The 18,665-nt window shown below is 45.4% G+C and overlaps 2 protein-coding genes across 2 annotated transcripts; both read left to right on the forward strand.

Moving 5' to 3' along the window:
• The first annotated feature begins 1,789 nt into the window (after positions 1 to 1,789).
• Positions 1,790 to 11,046, forward strand: AZIN2 (antizyme inhibitor 2). Its single transcript, XM_042441167.1, has 11 exons — positions 1,790 to 1,960; positions 2,652 to 2,770; positions 3,723 to 3,898; positions 4,088 to 4,261; positions 5,288 to 5,460; positions 6,370 to 6,504; positions 6,913 to 7,078; positions 7,846 to 8,008; positions 8,570 to 8,682; positions 9,033 to 9,247; positions 10,620 to 11,046. The coding sequence occupies exons 3-11, from the start codon at positions 3,800 to 3,802 to the stop codon at positions 10,765 to 10,767; spliced, it is 1,386 nt and encodes a 461-aa protein (XP_042297101.1). The 5' UTR covers positions 1,790 to 1,960; positions 2,652 to 2,770; positions 3,723 to 3,799; the 3' UTR covers positions 10,768 to 11,046.
• Positions 11,047 to 12,428: 1,382 nt separating this feature from the next.
• On the forward strand, positions 12,429 to 15,112 carry NDUFS5 (NADH:ubiquinone oxidoreductase subunit S5). The gene is made up of 3 exons (XM_042440132.1): positions 12,429 to 12,444; positions 13,936 to 14,153; positions 14,780 to 15,112. The coding sequence occupies exons 2-3, from the start codon at positions 13,938 to 13,940 to the stop codon at positions 14,882 to 14,884; spliced, it is 321 nt and encodes a 106-aa protein (XP_042296066.1). The 5' UTR covers positions 12,429 to 12,444; positions 13,936 to 13,937; the 3' UTR covers positions 14,885 to 15,112.
• The last annotated feature ends 3,553 nt before the right edge of the window (positions 15,113 to 18,665 follow it).

Consider the following 18,665-nt stretch of genomic DNA (forward strand, 5'->3'; position numbering starts at 1 on the left):
ATATTAGATTGTAATATAATATTATATTATAATGACTGCTATTACTAATATTGCTGCTCTTACTACTTTATTAATTTATTTGCATTACTATTATAACTACTGTTTTATATATATATATATATAGTGGGTTGAATACTGTTGCATATATATATATATATATCCCACTCACTTCCATGCCAGCAATTGTATTTTATTATTGTTGATGGGAGGTTTAGGGAGGGGAAGAAGGGTTATAATGTTTTATGTGATATTGTGTTGATGTTGTATGGTAAGCCGCTTCGATCATTCGGAGCAGCGGGATATAAATAATAATAATTATTATTATTATTATTATTATTATTATTATTATTCTCTGCAGATGCCAAAGCCACGGATGCAAGCGAAACGGCAGGAATAAACTCCTCTGGAAAATGGCCACATAGACCAAAAAACTCACCAAAAACTCTGGAGACCAGGGTTCGAATCCCAGCTTGGCCACAAAACCCAGAGAGATCTTGGTCAAGTCACTCTCTCTCAGCCTCAGGGGAAAGTCATGGCAAACCCCCTCTGAAGAACAAACATTGCCAAGAAAACCTCATTATAGGGCCTTAGGGTCACCAGCGTGGCATCGTGGTTTGAGCGTTGGACTGTGACTCTGGAGACCAGGGTTCAAATCCTGGCTCAGCCATGAAACCCATTGGGTGGCCATGGCGAGCCACCTCTGAAGAATCCTACCAAGAAAACCCCACAATAGGTTTGCCTAAGTCAGAAATGAAGGTACACAACAACAACAACAACAACAACAACAGCAGCAGCAAAGGGTCGCCATAAATCGGAGAGGGCTTGAAGGCATGCAACAATATATAATGGTATGTATACTCTTAATATACTACCAATAGTAACATAAATGCAAATATATGAACATTTCACATACTTTCCTTCACCTTTACAGTGGGCCCTTGTCTGGTTCCAGAACCCCTCTGCGGACAACAAAATCCATGGATTCTAAAGTCCCATTATATACAATGGGGCATCATCATCATCATCATCACCATTGCAGTGGGCCCTTGGTATCCACTGGAGTTTGGTTCTAGGGCCCCCCCCCATGGATACCAAAGTCCCATTATATCTAATAGACTACTACTATTATTATATTGTTATTGTGGGTCCTTGTTATCCGCTGGGGTTTGGTTCCAGGACACACACATAAACATACATACACACACCCCGGATACCAAATTCTGTGTATGCTCAAGTCCCATTAAATACAACAGCACAGCAAAATGGTGTCCCTTACATAAAAATGGCAAAATCTAGGTTTGTTATTTGGAATATATATATATATATATATGGAATATTTTCAAGCTGTGGATGTTTGAATCCATGGATAAGGAAGGCCGACTGTTGGTAATAGTCCCTATTACAGGGAGGAAGTCAGAAAGGACTTAAAGGCACACAACTTGAAGGCACCACAACAACCAGTTCTTCCATAACGGCCCTTCCCAATCGGCATTCCCCTGCCCTAGTTCATCATTATTATAATTTTTTATTATTATTATTATTATTATTATTATTATTATTATCATCATCATCATCATTAATATTACTATTATTATTTCCCCCAGCCTGGCCTTGGTCCACAGCCTGGCAAGTGCACACCTGTTCATTGCAGAAGATGGAGGGACAGCTGATGATGATGCTGTGGCTCTGCTTTCTTTTATCCCTCTCGGCCAATCAGGGGGCAGAGCTGGGTTGCCATGGCTACCCTTGTGAGCAGGGATGATGGAGCTGGGAGGGGGCCAGAGAGGAGGCTCCTATATAAGGGACCGTCTGGCCTCCTCCTGAATCCAAAGATTAGCCGGCGCTGCTTTGCATGGTGTAGGCTTTGGAGTGGGGCAGGAGGAGGAGGAACCGCCACTGCCGAAGCCTATATTTACTCTTGGGAGACCCATGGGCAAAATCCGTTTAAATGCTTTTTAAGGTGCGCATAGGAGCATCAGCATCTGGGCAGAAGGGTGGGTGGGACGCTGGGTACCAGTATGAATGGGGATGTGCCTGTGTTGAGATAGCAGGGCTGAGACTATATTGCAAAATAAAGTACTTTTATTTAAATGCTTCTCTGTCTTTTAAAAAAAGAAATATTCTGATGTGTTTTTAAAATGGTGTCGTACAGAATTTAATTACATTTGTGTCTAGAGAGATAGAGAGGTACAGATACAGATGTAAGACAGAGACGTAAGAAGATACAGATGTAGAGACATTAAAATAAACGACAACGTATTCTGTGGTGGCCTTTGTCTGCAAATTTGTCATTTGCATGTTAGTAGTTTGTAGTTGGTCTGCCTTTTCTCATTTACATATTTGTAGTTGGGGATAATCAACACTATAACATTTACAGTCTAATCTGCATTTTAATCTTTTTTAATTAATTTTAATCATCATTATTATCATGATCAATGAATCGCTGAAATTATTGTTATGCAATCCTTATAGTTTAACTACACACCTGTGGTGCGTTTCTTCCTCCATTTCAGTCCAGAGGGGAAAAATAGAAAATAAAGATGATGATAATGCTGATGGTGGCGATGGTAGTGGTGATAATGATAGCAGCAATAGGTGATGTTTGCCTGCCTGAATGTCTTGGTAACTAAGTGGATCCCCTCTCCTTGCAGAGACCTCGGATCCCCAGCAGCAACTGTGCCTCGGGGTGTTGCAAAAGCTCAGAGTTCACCGGAGAACCCCCCTGGCATTTCACCTAGCCACCCGGGAAGGAGGAAGGCTTCGGGACTTGGTGAGTCTTTATAGGATGGAGATGGGATGCCATGGATAAGGAGGAGGAGGAAGAAGAGGAGAGCATGCCTCCTTCATTGTCTTCTCTTTGAAAACAGCAAGGAAGGTGTGTGCATACACCTCCAGGTCTCCTGTCGACTTATGGTGAACCCACGGCTTGCATAGGGTTTTCTTAGGCAAGGATTATTCAGAGGTGGATTTACCAGTTCCATTCTCCAAAACATAGCCCGGTATTTGTTGATGGTCTCTCATCCAAGTACTAAGCAGGGCTGACTCTGCTGGGTTTCCAGGATTAGATAGGACCTAGTGCATGTTTAGTGTATTTACACCTCTGCGTATGTGTATATGTGCCTTCAAGTTGCCTATCAATTTATGGCGACTCCATGAATTACAGAGGGTTTTCTTAGGCAAGGGTTATTTAGAGGTGGATTTATCAGTTTTGTCCTCTGAAATCTAGCCTACAGTATCTGGTATTCGTTGATTGTGTCCTGTCCAAGTACTAAACAGGCTTGATGCTTCTTGGCTTTCAAGGTCAGATGGGACCTGGTGGGTGCATGTTTAGGGTATTTAGGCCTCTGTGTATGCATATATGTGCCTTCAAGTTGCCTGTTGACTTATGGTGACTGCATGAATTTCAAAGGGGTTTCTTAGGCAAGGAATCATCAGAGGTGGTTTTGCCAGTGCCTTCATCTGAAATATCACTGACAGCACCTGTTCTTCATTTGTGGTCTCCCAACTAGTGGCAACCCCCTTTGAAGAAAACTTGCCCAGAAAACCCCATGATAGAGTCGCCTTAGGGTCTGCATGAGTCGGAAATGATTAGAAGGCACTCAACATCAACATCAACAAAATGAATGAGCTCCTGGTAAACATCTTTACCTGTTTGGGGTGGACTGAGACAGGAGCCAGCCTCACCTCTAGTCCTCTTGTTCTCTTGTTCCTCCCTTCCACAGTGTGTTGCATACTTAAAAACTATCATCCCCCCTTCTGACGGAGGGTTACGAAGCAAGATCCTCCTTCTGCAGTAACAATGACCAGATGCTTGGACGAGTCGGATGTCGTCATGGTGGAAGAAGGCTTCACCACCAGAGATGTCTTGGAGAACCTGCTCCTCGAGGTGGCCGAGGTGGTAAGAGGCAGCAGCTAATGGCTTCGTAAAATACTTTGGGGTCACTGTTTTTTCTTTATCTTTACATCTGTAATTAATTCACTTTGACATCACGTTAACTGCTATAAACATGTCCCCCATCATGTATATAAATCCTTTGGTTGTGTGGCTCTGGGATTGATGCTGAGCCTCTCCTTCCTTGTCTTCCAGGGTAGCCGGGAAGCCTTTTTCGTGGCGGATCTCGAGGATGTGGTGAAGAAACACTTGCGCCTCCTGAAGGCCTTGCCACGCATCAAGCCCTTCTACTCCCTGAAGTGTAACCGGAGCAAAGGAGTTGTGCAGATGCTGGCGGGCCTTGGGGCCGGGTTTGGCTGTGCCAGTAAGGTAGGAAGGTTGTGGGAAAGAAGGCGCTGACTTCCTCTCTCTCCTGTTATTGGAGCACAAGTTGGATTGGTGCAATGCCATTTGGCACAGCATAGTGTCTAGACCCCCAGGGTGCATCCACATGGCACAGTTATAGCACGAGGTACCTTCTGTCCTCACTTCAATGGCTATCACATTTTTTAATGAAATGCATGGAAATGCTTCTGCTGGAGCAGGAAATAAGGTACTGGTGGCTTTCCTTGTCAGTGGAGCAGTGGATCCATAACTGAGTTTTAGCATGACCTTTAAACCCCCTTGAATCTTGTGTTGCGAGAAAGGGAGCACATACATTAAATACTAAATATGTATACAGTGGGCATTTGGTATCTGCTGGGGTGTGGTTCCAGGACACACCATGGATAACAAAATCCATGGATGCTCAAGTCTCATTAAATACAGTAGCATAGTTAAATGGTTGCCCCTTATATAAAATAACAAAGCCAAAGTTTGCTTTTTGGAATGTATACATTTTTAAAATATTTGCAAGTGGTGGATGCTTGAATCCATGGATAAAAAGACCATGGATACAAAGAGCTGACTGTGGTCCAAAACACATTACAGAAATAATGTAGTTTGAGACAGCGTTAACTGCGCTGGCTCAATGCTAGGGAATGCTGGGAATTGTAGTTTATTGTGGCATGAGAGCTCTCTGACAGAGAAGGCTAAAGGTTTTACAAAACTATAGTTTCCAAGATTTCTTGGCATTGAGCCAGGGCAATTAAAGCAGTCTCAAACTGGATTATTTCTGCAGTGGGTTTTGGACCTGTCCAAGGTCCTGTACTCTACCCTCCAGACAGGTTCCATGCTTTGGTTATCGTATTCAAAGTTGAGACCAAAACCAAGAGAAGACGCACCACTCGACAGACAAGGAATTCACCAGATGCTACTGAAATAAGGGGGCAAGGCTTGATTTTGGTGGGGCTTGGCTTTCCTTCAATGGCCAGGTAGGTGTGCCCTTCCAAATGCATTCTCTCCCTGACCCTCCAGACAGAGATGGCACTGGTGAAGAGTATTGGAGTTCCACCCGACCGGATCATCTGCACCAGCCCTTGCAAGCAGCTCTCCCTGATCCGGTACGCAGCGAGCCAAGGGGTACAGCTGATGACCTTTGACAATGAGGTGGAGCTTGGGAAAGTGGCACGGAGTCACCCATCTGCCAGGTAGGTAAGACCTCCAACATCGGGCACAAGGGAAGGAATTGTGGATGCAATTGCAGGGTATATGTCTCTATGAGATATATGGCAGTCTGGGGTTTGCTCAAGGGTGACATGCCTCATCTGTATCCATCAAGACAGTAAACTGTAGAAGGATGTGGGCACAGGGACTTCCTGGCTGTGGCACCCCATTTGGGGAGTATCCTTTACTTAGAGGTCTGATTGGCACTAACACTGGTTTCATTCCAGTACTAAGTTAAAAAAACATGACTTGCCCAAGATCACCCAGTGGGTTTCAGGGCTGATATGGGAATTGAACTCTGGTCTCCAGAGTTGTAGTCCAGCAGCACTCAAACCACTATGCCATCTTGGCCCCCATTGAGATGGTTTTAGTCTCTTTACAATGATTTCTCACTATTCTAAATGGTTATAAATTGGTCACTCCAATTCCCTGCTCAGTTCAGGATTTCCAACTCCAGAGCAGTGATCCCCAAACTCTGGTCCTCCAGATGTTTTGGACTTCAGGTCCCAGAGGCTTCAACCATCTTGTCCAATGGTCGGAAAGTATGGTAGCCGAAGTCTAAAACACATGGAAGGCCAGAGTTTCAGAGTCACTGCTCTAGAGCATCCCCAGCTAGGAGCTGTCCAGCCTCTTTTTGAAGATATCCAGAGAAGCAGACTTTGCTTCCATTTCCCAATTGCTCTTGCCCTCAAGAAGTCCCTTGATGTTCAGTCAAAATCTACTCTTGTGTGACGTAAAACCATTAGACCTAACTCTATCTTCTAACCACTGCTTGGAAAAGTTACCTTCTTGAGACTGCAACTTCAGAATCCCTCCCCAGTCAGTATGGCTAGGATGGTAAAACGTAGCTGACCAATGGTAAACCGTTGCTGTTTCTGCCCCTTTCCGTCAAGAATGATCTTATGCCTCGCTACGGACGACTCCCGCACTTCTGCCCATCTGAGCATAAAATGCGGCGCTACCCTTAAAGCCTGCCGGCATCTGCTTGAAACGGCAAAGGAGATGAAGGTGGAGGTTGTTGGCATCAGGTAAGTGGTGGAAACCTTTGCCCTTGTCTTCTTTTTGTGTGCCTTCAAGACATTTCCAACTTATGGCAACCCTAAAGTGAACCTATTATGGGTTTTTCGTGACAAGTTTCTTCAGAGGGGGGTTTGCCATTTCCATCCTCTGAGGCTGGGAGAGTGTGACTTGCCCAAGGGCGTCCAGTGGGTTTCCATGGCCAAGCAGGGATTCAAACCCTGGTCTCCAGAGTCCTAGTCCAACACTTAAATTGCTACATCACACTTGTACTTGTACAGCAGTACATAGCTTAGGAGGGAATGAGTGGGACCCCTATGGAAGCAATGCTAAAGGGGAGTCCTCTGCCTTTCCACCATTTCATTGATAACATTTCTAGAAAGCATTTGCAAACCCTCCCAGTTGCCTTCTTTTCCCAGTTTCCACACTGGCAGCAGCTGTAGCGACCCTCAGATCTTCACTCAGTCCATCGCAGACGCTCGCCTGGTCTTTGAAATGGGGGCCGAACTGGGCTACAAGATGCATCTCCTGGACATTGGAGGCGGCTTCCCAGCATCTGAAGAGTCCCGAGGGCGCTTTGAAGAGGTACAATTCCCTTTATTTATTTATTTGATTGTTAATTTATTTAATATGCTGCCTTTCTCCCAGGCTGGGACCCAACAAACAATGGGCCAAGGGGAAAGGAAGCCTGGGAAAGTGGCTAGGTTTTTTTTCTGGGTCCCACTGGGAGTTTTTAGAGCTGCAAACCAAAAGAATAACTTTCCCAAGGTCTTGTTGTTGGTGGTGGTGGTGGTGGTAGTGCCTTCAAACAATTTCTGACTTTTGGTGAACCTATCATGGTGTTTTCTGGGGTTAAGAGTATATGATTCACTTATGGTCACCTAGCAGATTTCCATGGCTGACCAGGGAATCGAACCCTGATCTCCAGAGTTGTAGTCCAACACACAAACCTACCTGGGGCCAAATGGGATGTGAGTGACACCATGCACTTTTTTAATGTATCAGTTGTATTATTGGCTTGTTTTTACAATACATAGCAGGAGCAGCAGAATGGTTAACATTCTTGCAGGATCTGTAAATGACCATTAAATCATTTCTTAATCCATTGTAATCCTGAGCTGGATATTTCCATTTGCCTTCTATTTATTGCAAAACACACCATTAATAATACTACTTCTGCGAATGGCATTGCACCCCATTTTGAGACCCTGGTTCTTCTGTTGAGGACTTTTTGTGTCCTATATTGAAGATTGCAAAAGCAAATTATGACTGCCATTTGAATAGCCTCATTAAGTTTGGACTCTGTTTAAGTTTTTGTTTCTCTCTCCCTGCCCTGCTTTGCACTCTTGCAGACAGCAGCTGTGGTCAACTCTGCCTTGGACCTGTATTTCCCAGAAGGCTGTGGGGTGGAGATCATCGCTGAACTGGGGCGCTACTATGTGGATTCGGCCTTTACTTTAGCGGTCAGCATTGTTGCCAAGAAGGAGGTTCCCCTGGAGCAACCAGGCTCCGAAGGTAGGCTTGGTCAAATGGGAGGAAAGTTTCAATGTGGACTCCACAAGGAGCATGAAATATGCTCTATGCATTGTCACACTTCAGGAATGGGGAAAGGCTTTCCCTATTTTTTAGCATCTGAGCATTCATTAAAAAGCAACAATGGGCATTTCTGACCATGTGCAGAATGCATTTTCTTCTCACTGAGGCCACTAACACACAAGCTGGTGAGCTTCCTTTCTCTCCATGTTCATCTACACTGTAGAAATAATGCATTTTGACCCCACTTTAGCTTCCATGGCTCCATTCTACAGAATCCTGGGATTTGGAGTTTGGTGAGGCACCAGCACTCTTTGGCAGAGAAGGCTTGTAAAACATCTCAGGGTTTCATCGGATAGAGTGGCAACTCTTAAAGGTGGGGTCAAGCTGCATTATTTCAAGCAGAACTCTTGCCCTGAGATTCTTCCCCCTTGTCCTGAGGACCAGAAAAGAGGGTCTAGACCATGAGACCAGGGGATATTTTGGGGTGCATCCTAAGGCACCCCCAACTTAGCTTTTGCTTCATTTCTTTCCCTCCCTTAGATGAAGACCCAGGTGGCAAGAAGAGCTTCGTTTACCATCTTAACGACGGCGTTTACGGCTCCTTTGGATCGGTCATCTTTGACAATGCTTGCCCCATTCCCATCTTGCATAAGGTAAGAAACATTTTTGCACCTGGGACTGGTGAATGGAGGAAAGCCAGATGATTGCATACAAATTGTGGCACGTATTCTTCTTTTAAAAGGCATGTTTCTAGTTCTGATGTCTGTGGAGCATTGTATAAACTCTGGCTAAACAGTGAGCCAGCATAGCATAGTGGTTTGAGCACTGGACTATGACTTTGTAGATCAAGGTTCAATTCCCAGCTTGGCCATGAAACCCATTGGGTGACCTTGGGCAAGCCACACTCTCTCAGCCTCAGAGGATAAGGTGACTTGAAGGAAACGACTTGAAGGCACGCAACAACAAAGACAGTGAAAGTGATGTTCTTCCCGTTTTCTTGCAGAAACCCTCTCCGGATCAAGACTTGCACAGCAGCAGCTTCTGGGGACCGACTGGGGATGGTCTGGACCGCATTGCAGATGGGGTGGATCTCCCTGAACTTCACGTGGGAGACTGGCTGATCTTTGAGAATATGGGCGCCTACACCGTGCCACCGTCCGCCTCTCTCAGCGGAGCCCAGCAGGCACCAGTCCACTGCGCTATCTCCAGAATGGCCTGGTGAGAGCTTCCCAAGTCCCTTGCAAAGGAAAACTGGGGGATATAGAATCAGGGATCTCAAAGAGGGAAGGAGGACTTTGAATCCGGAGGCTAAAGCTGTATCCAGAACTGTAGAAATAATTCGGTTTGACACCATTTTAACTGCCATGGCTCAAGGCTATGGAATTCTGGGATCTAGTTGTGTTTCTATTACAAGTTGGGTCTCCCTAATGTTTTATAATATGGAAATATTCCCAAATCCAAATATATCAGAAGTCCAAAACACTGTTGGTCCCATGCATTTCTGATAATAAGGGGGACTCGACATGTATGACCTAAGCAACAGACTAATGCTCAGTGACTGAAATTCTTACATTGGGGTCGGAATAATATCCCACAGATAGCAGGGGCCCTTGGTATCTGCTGGGATTTGGTTCCAGGATCCCCGGTGGATACCAAAATCTGTTGGTGTTGCAGTCTCTTTAAGTGCAATGGATAATAAAATGCTTTCCCTTATAAGAAATGGCAAAATCAAGGTTTGCTTTTCAGAATTTGTATATATATTTTTAATATTTCCAAGCCGTGGATGCTTGAACCTTAAAAAATCCATGGATATGGAGGGCTGACTGTACTCTATGTTTTGATATCCTGATGCCTGGGGTAAGTGGAGGAGCTAACTGGGAATGGTCTACTGGTCAGACCAAGTGGCTACTGGATCAGAGTGACCAGTGATATATATAATACGTATAGATAGATAGATAGATAGATAGATAGATAGATAGATAGATAGTGTGCATGCGTGCGTGTCTGCGTGTATATATATATATGTGTGTGTGTGTGTGTGTGTGTGTGTGTGTGTGTGTGATGGTGAACCTTTCAGAGACTGATGGTGAACCTTTCAGAGACTGAGTGCCCAAACTGCAACCCAAAGCCCACTTATTCATTGCAAAGTGCCATGTCCCTCTGGCTTTCTAGTAACAAACTCTGGCAAACTCTGTGCTGGGGCAACGGTGCACATGTGCCCTCAGAAAGGGCTCTGAGTGCCACCTCTGGCATGCATGCCGTAGGTTTGTCATCACTGTCGTAGGACATCTGCAAAGGAGGACAAGGCTCCGTAAAATGTAGGACAGAAAAGAAAAATATAGATTGTTACAAAACAAAAGCTAAAAAGCACTAATATTAATATAAATTAATGCTTCTTAGCCATGCTCAAAATGGGGGACATTTTGGAATTCCTCCAGGAGAGAAGGTGGGAATGTAGGTCATGTCCTGGGAAAGGAGGAAAGGACCTCTGGTCACAGGGTGCGCCTTTCACTTGCTGATCGGAGTCAAGATGGGATTCTTCTCTCTCTCTCTCTCTTTTTAATTTTTGGGGATTTGTTTCGTCTCACAGGGAAGCGGTCCAGCTCTTGTGGGGGAAACTGCTGCACCCGGAGGAAGAGGACCGGGAGAGCGCCTGCACCCCGCTGTCCTGCGGCTGGGAAATCACGGACTCCTTGTGCGTGGCCCCCGTCTTCGCTCCGGCAGCCAGCATCATGTGAGCCACAATCACAACATGTGCCACAAGGGGGCAGAACATCCTCCTGCCACTACGGAGTCCTCCTCCTCCTCCTCCTCCTGCCACACTTCAACCTCAACATCTTCCTCTTCCTCCTCCTCTCTCTCTCTGGCCTGCCTGCCTCCTTCCACCTTCTCTGCCCTGGAGTACCAAGCCGGATGCCCCGCTTCCTTTTCTCTTTCCCTCCCCTTACTTTTCTCCTGTCCCCAAAAAAATCTGTGTGGTTTTTAAGTATGCAACATAAATCCTGTTCCTCCTCCTCCTCCCAGGGTCTTCTTTTGTGTTCTGTGTGTGAGTGAGAGGACGCTTGTGCATGTGTGTGAGTGTGTCGCTTTCACACACGGGTCTCCTATGGCACTGCACACAAGGTTGTGAGTTTGAGTGGGGGTCTCTTGCGAGTAAACAAGATTGCAACTCATTAGGAAACAAGGACAGAAAGAAGTGCAAAATAAATAAATACAAAAACCCTAGATGAAATCCCAACCTGGGTCTAATCTGCTCTGCAGGAACAATGCATCATCATCATCATCATCACTTAGGGCGGAAAAATGAAATGCACAGATATAGGATGGGTAACACCTGGCTGAATGAAACTATGTGTGAAAGGGATCTTGGAGTCCAAGTAGGCCATAAGTTGAACATGAGTCAACAGTGCGATGCGACAGCTAACAAGGCCAATGCGATTTTAGGCTGCATCAATAGAAGTATAGTGTCTAGATCAAGGGAAGTAATAGGGCCACTCTGTTCTGCTCTGGTCAGGCCTCACCTGGAATAATATTGTGTCCAGTTCTGGGCATCACAATTCAAAAAGGATGTTGAGAATCTGGAGCCATGTGTCCAAAGGAGGGCGACTAAAATGGTGAAAGGTCTGGAAACTATGTCCTATGAAGAAAGACTCAGGGAGCTGGGATGTTAAGCCTGGAGAAGAGAAGGTTAACAGGTGATATGATAGCCCTGTTTAAATATTTGAAGGGAGGTCATATTGGGGAGGGAGCAAGCTTGTTTTCTGCTGCTCCAGAGAACAGGATCAGAGCAATGGATACAAGCTCCAGGAAAAGAGATTCCACCTCAACATTAGGAGGACCTTCCTGAGAGTAAGGCTGTTCAACAGTGGAACACACTCCTTCCTCGGAGTGTAATGGAGGTCTTTAAGCAGAGGCTGGATGGCCATCTGTCAATGGGGATGCTTTGAATGAGAGTTCCTGCATGGCAGAATAAAGGGGTTGGACTGGATGGCCCTAATTGGGGTCTCTTCCAACTCTATGATTCTGTGATTCTAATGTTAGTAGCCAAAACAGATAAAAGCCTAAAAGAATATTATTTATGTGTGTGTGTGTGTAAATAATAAAGATAAAAGCACACAGTCTAAAACTAGAAGTGAGAGAGACAAGGAAACCCGGAAGTAGCGGTGAGTCGAGTCACTCTTCAGCAATCCTATCTCTACGTGACACATAGAATCCTGGTCGCTGCTTGCCGGAGAGCCATAGAGACCGGAAGTCGGTGGGCAGGAGCGGCACAGAAGAACGGCCGATAGCCATAGAGACCGGAAAACGGGCAGGGGCGTCCCGGAAGTGAGCTTCGCGCTTGACGGCAGCGCCGCTTCTCCCGTCGTAAAAGCCCAGCAAGGACAGCGTTGAGTTGAGGAAGGTCGCTGTTTTAGGTAAGGAGGGGGAGGCAGCCATTTCCTCACCTTTAGGATGCATTTTATATTGTTGTTGTTAAATGCCTTCCAGTTTTGCCTTCAGATCATGGCGGCCCTGTGGAAGAGATCCCTCCAAGACACCAAGATACAGCTGCCTCTCTGTATCCACGGATTCAGCCATCCACGGCTTAAATATACAGTGTGCGTGTATGTGTATACACACTTGTCCTTCCATATTTGCTAGGGTTACGAGCACAAGACACCTCTCTAGGAATCTCTAGGTCCTCCAGCGCAACTCTATGGTCAACATTGGGTAGGCATTGACCATAGAGTTGTGTTAAAGGAGCTACAAAAGCCTAGTGGAGTGTCCTCTCTAGGAATCTCTAGGTCCTCCAGTGCAACTCTTTGATCAACATTGGGTAGGCATTGACCATAGAGTTGTGCTAAAGGAGCTACAAAAGCCTTATAGAGTGTTCTCACTAGGAATCTCTAGGTCCTCCAGTGCAACTCTATGGTCAACATTGGGTAGGCATTGACCATAGAGTTGTGCTAAAGGAGCTACAAAAGCCTAGCGGAGTGTCCTCTCTAGGAACCTGGCTCTTTGGTTAGTAACGGAGATGAGCACCACTCCCTACAGTTGGTTATGGCAAGACATTCAAGTCAAGGGACTATACCTTTACCTATAACTTAGCACAGTTGAGGAGAGAAGGTGGTGGAGTCTTGCCCTTCCCAGTATACAAAACGTAAACGAATTGCATATTTAGACTTGGATTCCATCTCCAAGATTATGTATAGTTGACTCTTTATATCCACTGATTCTTTATCACAGTTTGGTACTACAGTATTCAAAAATATATTATTTGTTTATTTGGCATATTTATACCCCACTTTTCCGCTACAAAGGCTCTCTGTTTGGAAATGCTCTCACCAAACCAAGAACCAAGCAGCTGTGTGCAAGGATAAAGGAGCTCGTCTCTGTCTAGGCAAACTTCCAGCTTTGGAGCATCAGTGAATGTGATGAAAATGAGGGATGAGAAGAAGCAGAAACTGCTGATGGTGACAGCTAAGAGAATAGCACTGATTAGACAAAATCTCAGGAAGCCAAGCAACTATGCAGTGATTCACGGCTACTCCTTTTCTTCATCAGCAAAATGAGTAGTTTCTGAGTTTACTTGATAAAGTGGAGGAGGTCCAATTCAGACCTCTGAATCTGAAAACAAGTTTCTTTAAAAAGGTCATAAAGCGAGAGGAAAGACATTGACAGCTAGCTTTCAGAGTTTAGGCATCTGTAGCTCATGTTCCCAGGCTTTCTTCACATCTGTGTTTCTACCCTTAATGTACCAAACTGTCCTTTTCTGCCTTAAATACCTTCTTCCCACATCTCTCTCCTCTGGTCCAGAGGCTTTCCATATGCCTTGGTCTTCTTCCTCTCAATCTTTTCTTTTCTGCCCCTGTTCAGTCATGACAGTCTCCTTTCAATCTTTACTCTCATTTTCTGCCTCCTTTCAGCCATGCCGGTCCTCGATCTTCAGGACAAGCTGGGCATTGACCTCGACAGATGGTTTCTTACCCAGAGCACCAAACAGCCTCACCAGATGGCCAGCGTGTGCCATGCCTTTGAGAAGGAGTGGCTGGAGTGTTCTGCAGGCATTGGGCAAACCCGGGCCAAGAAGGAGTGTCGCCTGGAGATGGAGGACTTGACGGAGTGCATTAACATGCATAAAATGGTGAGGGGAGAATGGAAGCTGAGGACACAAGCTTGGAGGGGAGCTGGATGTCTGGTTTAATCTGACTTTTGGATGCCTGGCTGTGGTGCTACATCAGGGTGATAAATCTCTATGTGTCAAGTTATGCACTGCTAGTACTGTGTGTTGAATGGCGACATGGTGCAACTTGCATGATGTACATACCTCTGCATGCGCAAGTCTGCAACCTTGGACTGAATGTGGAAGTAGTTCTGCATTAGCTAAAGATACTGCAGCTGCTTCTGTAGATATGCGTAAGACATGACTCTGGCCCTTATATGAAAGTGAATGAGTGACTAAATGCACAAAAGCACTGCTGACTTACTGCCATGACTATCAACTGTTGGAAGGTCTTGGTACTTTCCATTGCTAATGGGATGAAAGATTTGCAAAATGTTTTTTATTGGTGGTATAAATATTGCTTCCCTCTTCCTGAGGATAAATAACTTGGCAGAGAGTTCCTTGCAATGGCAGAATTATTGATGGCATGAGAAGCTGCAGGGAAAGAAAGCAAAGGAAATCAGGAGTGGGTTACCTGTCAAAATTCTGCAGAGGTTTTGAACTTGCAAGATGACATCGCATCTCTCTTGTTCCCTTTCTTCTGGCAGATAAAGCGTCTGGTGACTATCACCGAACAGAGAAAGAAGCTGATAAAGGAAGGGAAATACACCCCGCCGGATTACCACAGTGGCAAAACAGAGACCAGTCCTTGAAAACCAGCTGCTGATCCCAGGGACTGCAGAATTGGGAAGAATTCCCCGCTGTCGTTGGGATGTGACTTTTAAAAGAGTGTGTCTTCTATTGTGTCACCACAGTAGGGCTGCAGTGGAGCCCACCGGCTTTTGGCCATTCTCCTGCAGCTTTACAGCAATGGTTGTTTGTGGGTCAAGTGCAGGTCTTATCTGTCACCTTGGCTTGAATAAATATCCTTTGGGTCTTGAGTGCTGCTGGTGGTTCAGGTTTTTCGCCTTCATGAATGCAGTGGTCAAATGGCTGTTTTACAGACAGCAGAATTTACAGAGAAAGGAGATTTCTTAAGGCAGCGGAGGTCAGATGGATTGGGGGCGCCTGGGAGGGAGAAGCAAGGGCTCTGCAATGCTGTTGTGGTGGTGGTGGTGTGTGCACCTTCATTTCCCACTTCTTCTATTTTGCAATCCCAAGGCAAACCTATCATGGGATTTTCTTGGCAAGATTTGTTCAGAGGGGTTTTCCCTTTGCCATCCTGGGCTTGAAAGAATTACTTGCCCAAAGTCAACCAGTGGGTTTCCAGGGCTGAGCTGGTACTCAAACTCTGGTCTTGTAGTTGTAGTCCAATGCTCAAACCATTAACTCTGTAGTTGCTACTGGACTGCAACTCCCAGTACCCCTCATCATTGGCTATGCTCACTACAGGGCTTTTGAGACTTATAGTCTAGGAACATCGAGAGCAGTGTTTTTGAACTGTTCTGTGAAAAGTATGCAGGTATGCCACATCACTGAGCCACGGTTAAATGACACGAAGTCCTGAAAACAACTTCTAGAGAGCCACAAGATTTCCACCTCCAATCAGGGTGGACCTACTGGATGTTCTCAGCACCCATGACTGACCAGTAAGAACAGTGGTCAGGGATGATAGTTTGTAGTCCACTAATAATCTGGAGTGCCATGCTTAACCGAGATGTTGAGAAGGATTTGCTCCTTATTTTGCTCCTGCTGCCTCAGTTACGGCTGTTTGTTACTTGTACATTTTGCCTGTTTTTCATGAACTTCAAGTGTGGTGCTTGTGCCTCCTTTTTTGTTTTTATCCTCACAGCAGTTCTGAGAGATCTAACTGCCATTAGGCCATGACTGAATGAATGTGGAGTTTAACCTGGGTCTCTGCAGACCTAGTACTGACATGCTCTAACCACTGGGCATCCATACTGACTTTCAGTATTGTCTCTTCTTCCTCTCACTGTGTCTCTTGCTGCTCCTGGGAGAGGCTCCCTGTTTCTTTGCATCAATCTTTCTCTCAGATATTCCCTTTTTCTTTGGCACAGGCTGGTGAACCTGGTCTTGTAAATGGAGTGCAACCTTATCCAGAAATGGCTGCAATCCCCCCATTGGCTTTTCTACTGGCTGCATTATTAAATATATTTTAACACTCATTTTTATTCATAACCAGAAGTAGATTTGGATTTTCTGTGGCCAATTTTGGCAGTCCATGTGGTACTTGGAGGGTATCCGAAGCAGAAAAATGCCCCCTGCGCTTGCTGTAGTAGCCCACCCTGGATTAAATCATACTTTCCTGTCCACCAGGAGGACGCAGATGCCCTTTGCTGTTTGTGTTTACATCTGTGACAAAGCAAGTCTCCCTACATCCAACAGTCCCACCTTCTCTTTCCTGCCAAGTTTTCCATTGCAACACTTGCCACATGGCCACTTGTGACATATAGTGAATATTCCTACCACCTAATGAGAGTGACACCACACCCCTGCGGCAGGTGAAAGGAGATCTCAGCGGATCCAAGGTTTGAGGAAGTATGAATTATCTTTTTTGGAGGAGAAGGGAGAAACCCTAAGGGGCCAGACCAATCTTTCCAAATAGCACAATAAATATGAATATGCTTGGTGAGCACATAAAATCCTAGAGTTGGAAGGGTCCCCAAGGGCCGTCCATTCCAGCCCTCTTCTGCCATGCAGGAAGACCCAAACCAAGCTCTCCCTGGGACAGATGGCCATCCAGCCTCTGCTTAAAAACTTCCAAAGAATAATAATAATAATAATAAAATTTTATTTATATACCGCCCTTCTGAAAATCAGGGCGGTGAACAGCAGTAAAATAACAATACAATAAACAAGACCATATGAAACACAGTAAAATTCAATAAAAATAATAAAATTAAAATATAAAAATAAGAAGACTCCGCCACCCTTTGAGGCAGTATATTCTGCTGTCAAACAGCTCTTATGGTCAGAAAATTCTTAATGTTGAGGTGGAATCTCTTTTCCTGTAGCTTGAATCCATTGCTCCATGTCCTTGTCTCTGGAGCAGTAGAAAACAAACTTACTCCTTCTGTAGGACATCCAAATGCTGGCTGGCTATAGGATGTCTGACGGAAGCCCTGATCAGGAAGGAGTACACCAAAAATGCAAAATTGTGTTACAGATTCCACCAGTTTAGAATTGATTTTTATGTGGAGGGCACCTTCCCACAAAGCTTGGTTCTCCTGGTATGGTATTATCCCTGTTAATGGAAAGTTTTGAAGTGAATTGAAGGACAAACCATGCAGCCTCTTTCTAACTCTCCCAGCCCCAGGGAGAGGAGAAGAGGAGAAAAGAGGTCAGGCAGAATCCAAGCAAAAGCAGAACAGAAATCATCAGGCCTTGGTGCGGCCCATCTCTCTCAATTTCATAGTACAGTATGTGGAATATGACTGGTTTTCCTTCATCAAAAACAAAATCCAGGGATAACATGGGGAAAACCCCACAAGAGAACATAGGCCACAGCTTTCTATTTTCATAAAGTATGGCAGGAAGAATGTGACTGTGAAACTAAACATATTGTGTGATGCGTGTTATGTGCACGGGACATTTGTCTAGCTAGAACTTAATGGAGCGTGTAACCAGCCTTTGCTTTGAAACACAGCATTTAAAACATCCAAAATTGCAAGGCAGAGAGAAGAGCAAAGGCAGGAGGGTTGGATGACGAAGGATGTGAAAGGAAGCAGGTGTGTGGCTGGGACCAGGCAGATATTTCACTGCAAGCAGCTCCCTTTTTTCCAACTCCAATCATGGCCATAATGTTCCTTTCCTCAAGCACTGTGCAGTCAGCAAGAAATCCTCACTTGGCGGTATGTATGTGTGTGTTGCTTTGCCTGCAAAGGAAAGCAAACAGCTAATGATGCCAGGCTGCCTTTCCACAGCTGCGCTTTGGCTCTTGAGAGCTGCTGGTGTGACACAATCCAAATGGGAGAAAGGAGGAAGGCGCTTAGAACTACAACAGAGCAGACGGTTCAGGTGGCCAAAGATTTTTCCATCCTGGGCCCCCTTGTCCCTCCTGTCACACTCACACTTTCAGTGGCAGCCCCAGTCAGAGCGTGAGATGTTCAAAAAGCAGTGTGCAGCCCTGCTTAGGGGATTTATGGAAGAAGAGACACTTATAGTGGTTAAAGCTTAGACCTTGGCCCTCTGAGCGATGCTTCCACTTTGCAGGGTGGGTTCCCAAACCAAACAGCACCAGTGGCAATGAGTCTGCTCTGGATTCCAGCCTAAACTTCAAAGCAGGGATGCCCAAACTCTGCTCTTCCAGATGTTTTTGGACTTCTCCTCCAGAATTCTGACCCTGTCCCTTTTTGCCAGCCATCCATCCATCCCCAGAATGTGTCCCCAAAGGGCCTCTCTGAACTGGCCCCCCATTGAGTTTCAGATAAATTCTCTGCCCCTTTTTGTGCAGATGTATGGAAATGTCCCCTGTTTGCTGCTTTGAGTACATTATTCTGCCTTTGCCTTTCCCAGAGCTATGTGGGGCAATGT

The sequence above is a fragment of the Sceloporus undulatus genome, chromosome 9 (assembly GCF_019175285.1).
Source record: "Sceloporus undulatus isolate JIND9_A2432 ecotype Alabama chromosome 9, SceUnd_v1.1, whole genome shotgun sequence".
Classification (NCBI taxonomy): domain Eukaryota; kingdom Metazoa; phylum Chordata; class Lepidosauria; order Squamata; family Phrynosomatidae; genus Sceloporus; species Sceloporus undulatus.

Bases quoted from the DNA above. Each gene is read 5' to 3' on its own strand.
- AZIN2 (XM_042441167.1), top strand. From the start codon at position 3,800: ATGACCAGATGCTTGGACGAGTCGGATGTCGTCATGGTGGAAGAAGGC. The intron at 7,079-7,845 runs GTACAATTCCCT...GCACTCTTGCAG, and splicing joins CCCGAGGGCGCTTTGAAGAG to ACAGCAGCTGTGGTCAACTC. The intron at 8,009-8,569 runs GTAGGCTTGGTC...TCCCTCCCTTAG, and splicing joins GGAGCAACCAGGCTCCGAAG to ATGAAGACCCAGGTGGCAAG.
- NDUFS5 (XM_042440132.1), top strand. From the start codon at position 13,938: ATGCCGGTCCTCGATCTTCAGGACAAGCTGGGCATTGACCTCGACAGA. The intron at 14,154-14,779 runs GTGAGGGGAGAA...TTCTTCTGGCAG, and splicing joins GCATTAACATGCATAAAATG to ATAAAGCGTCTGGTGACTAT.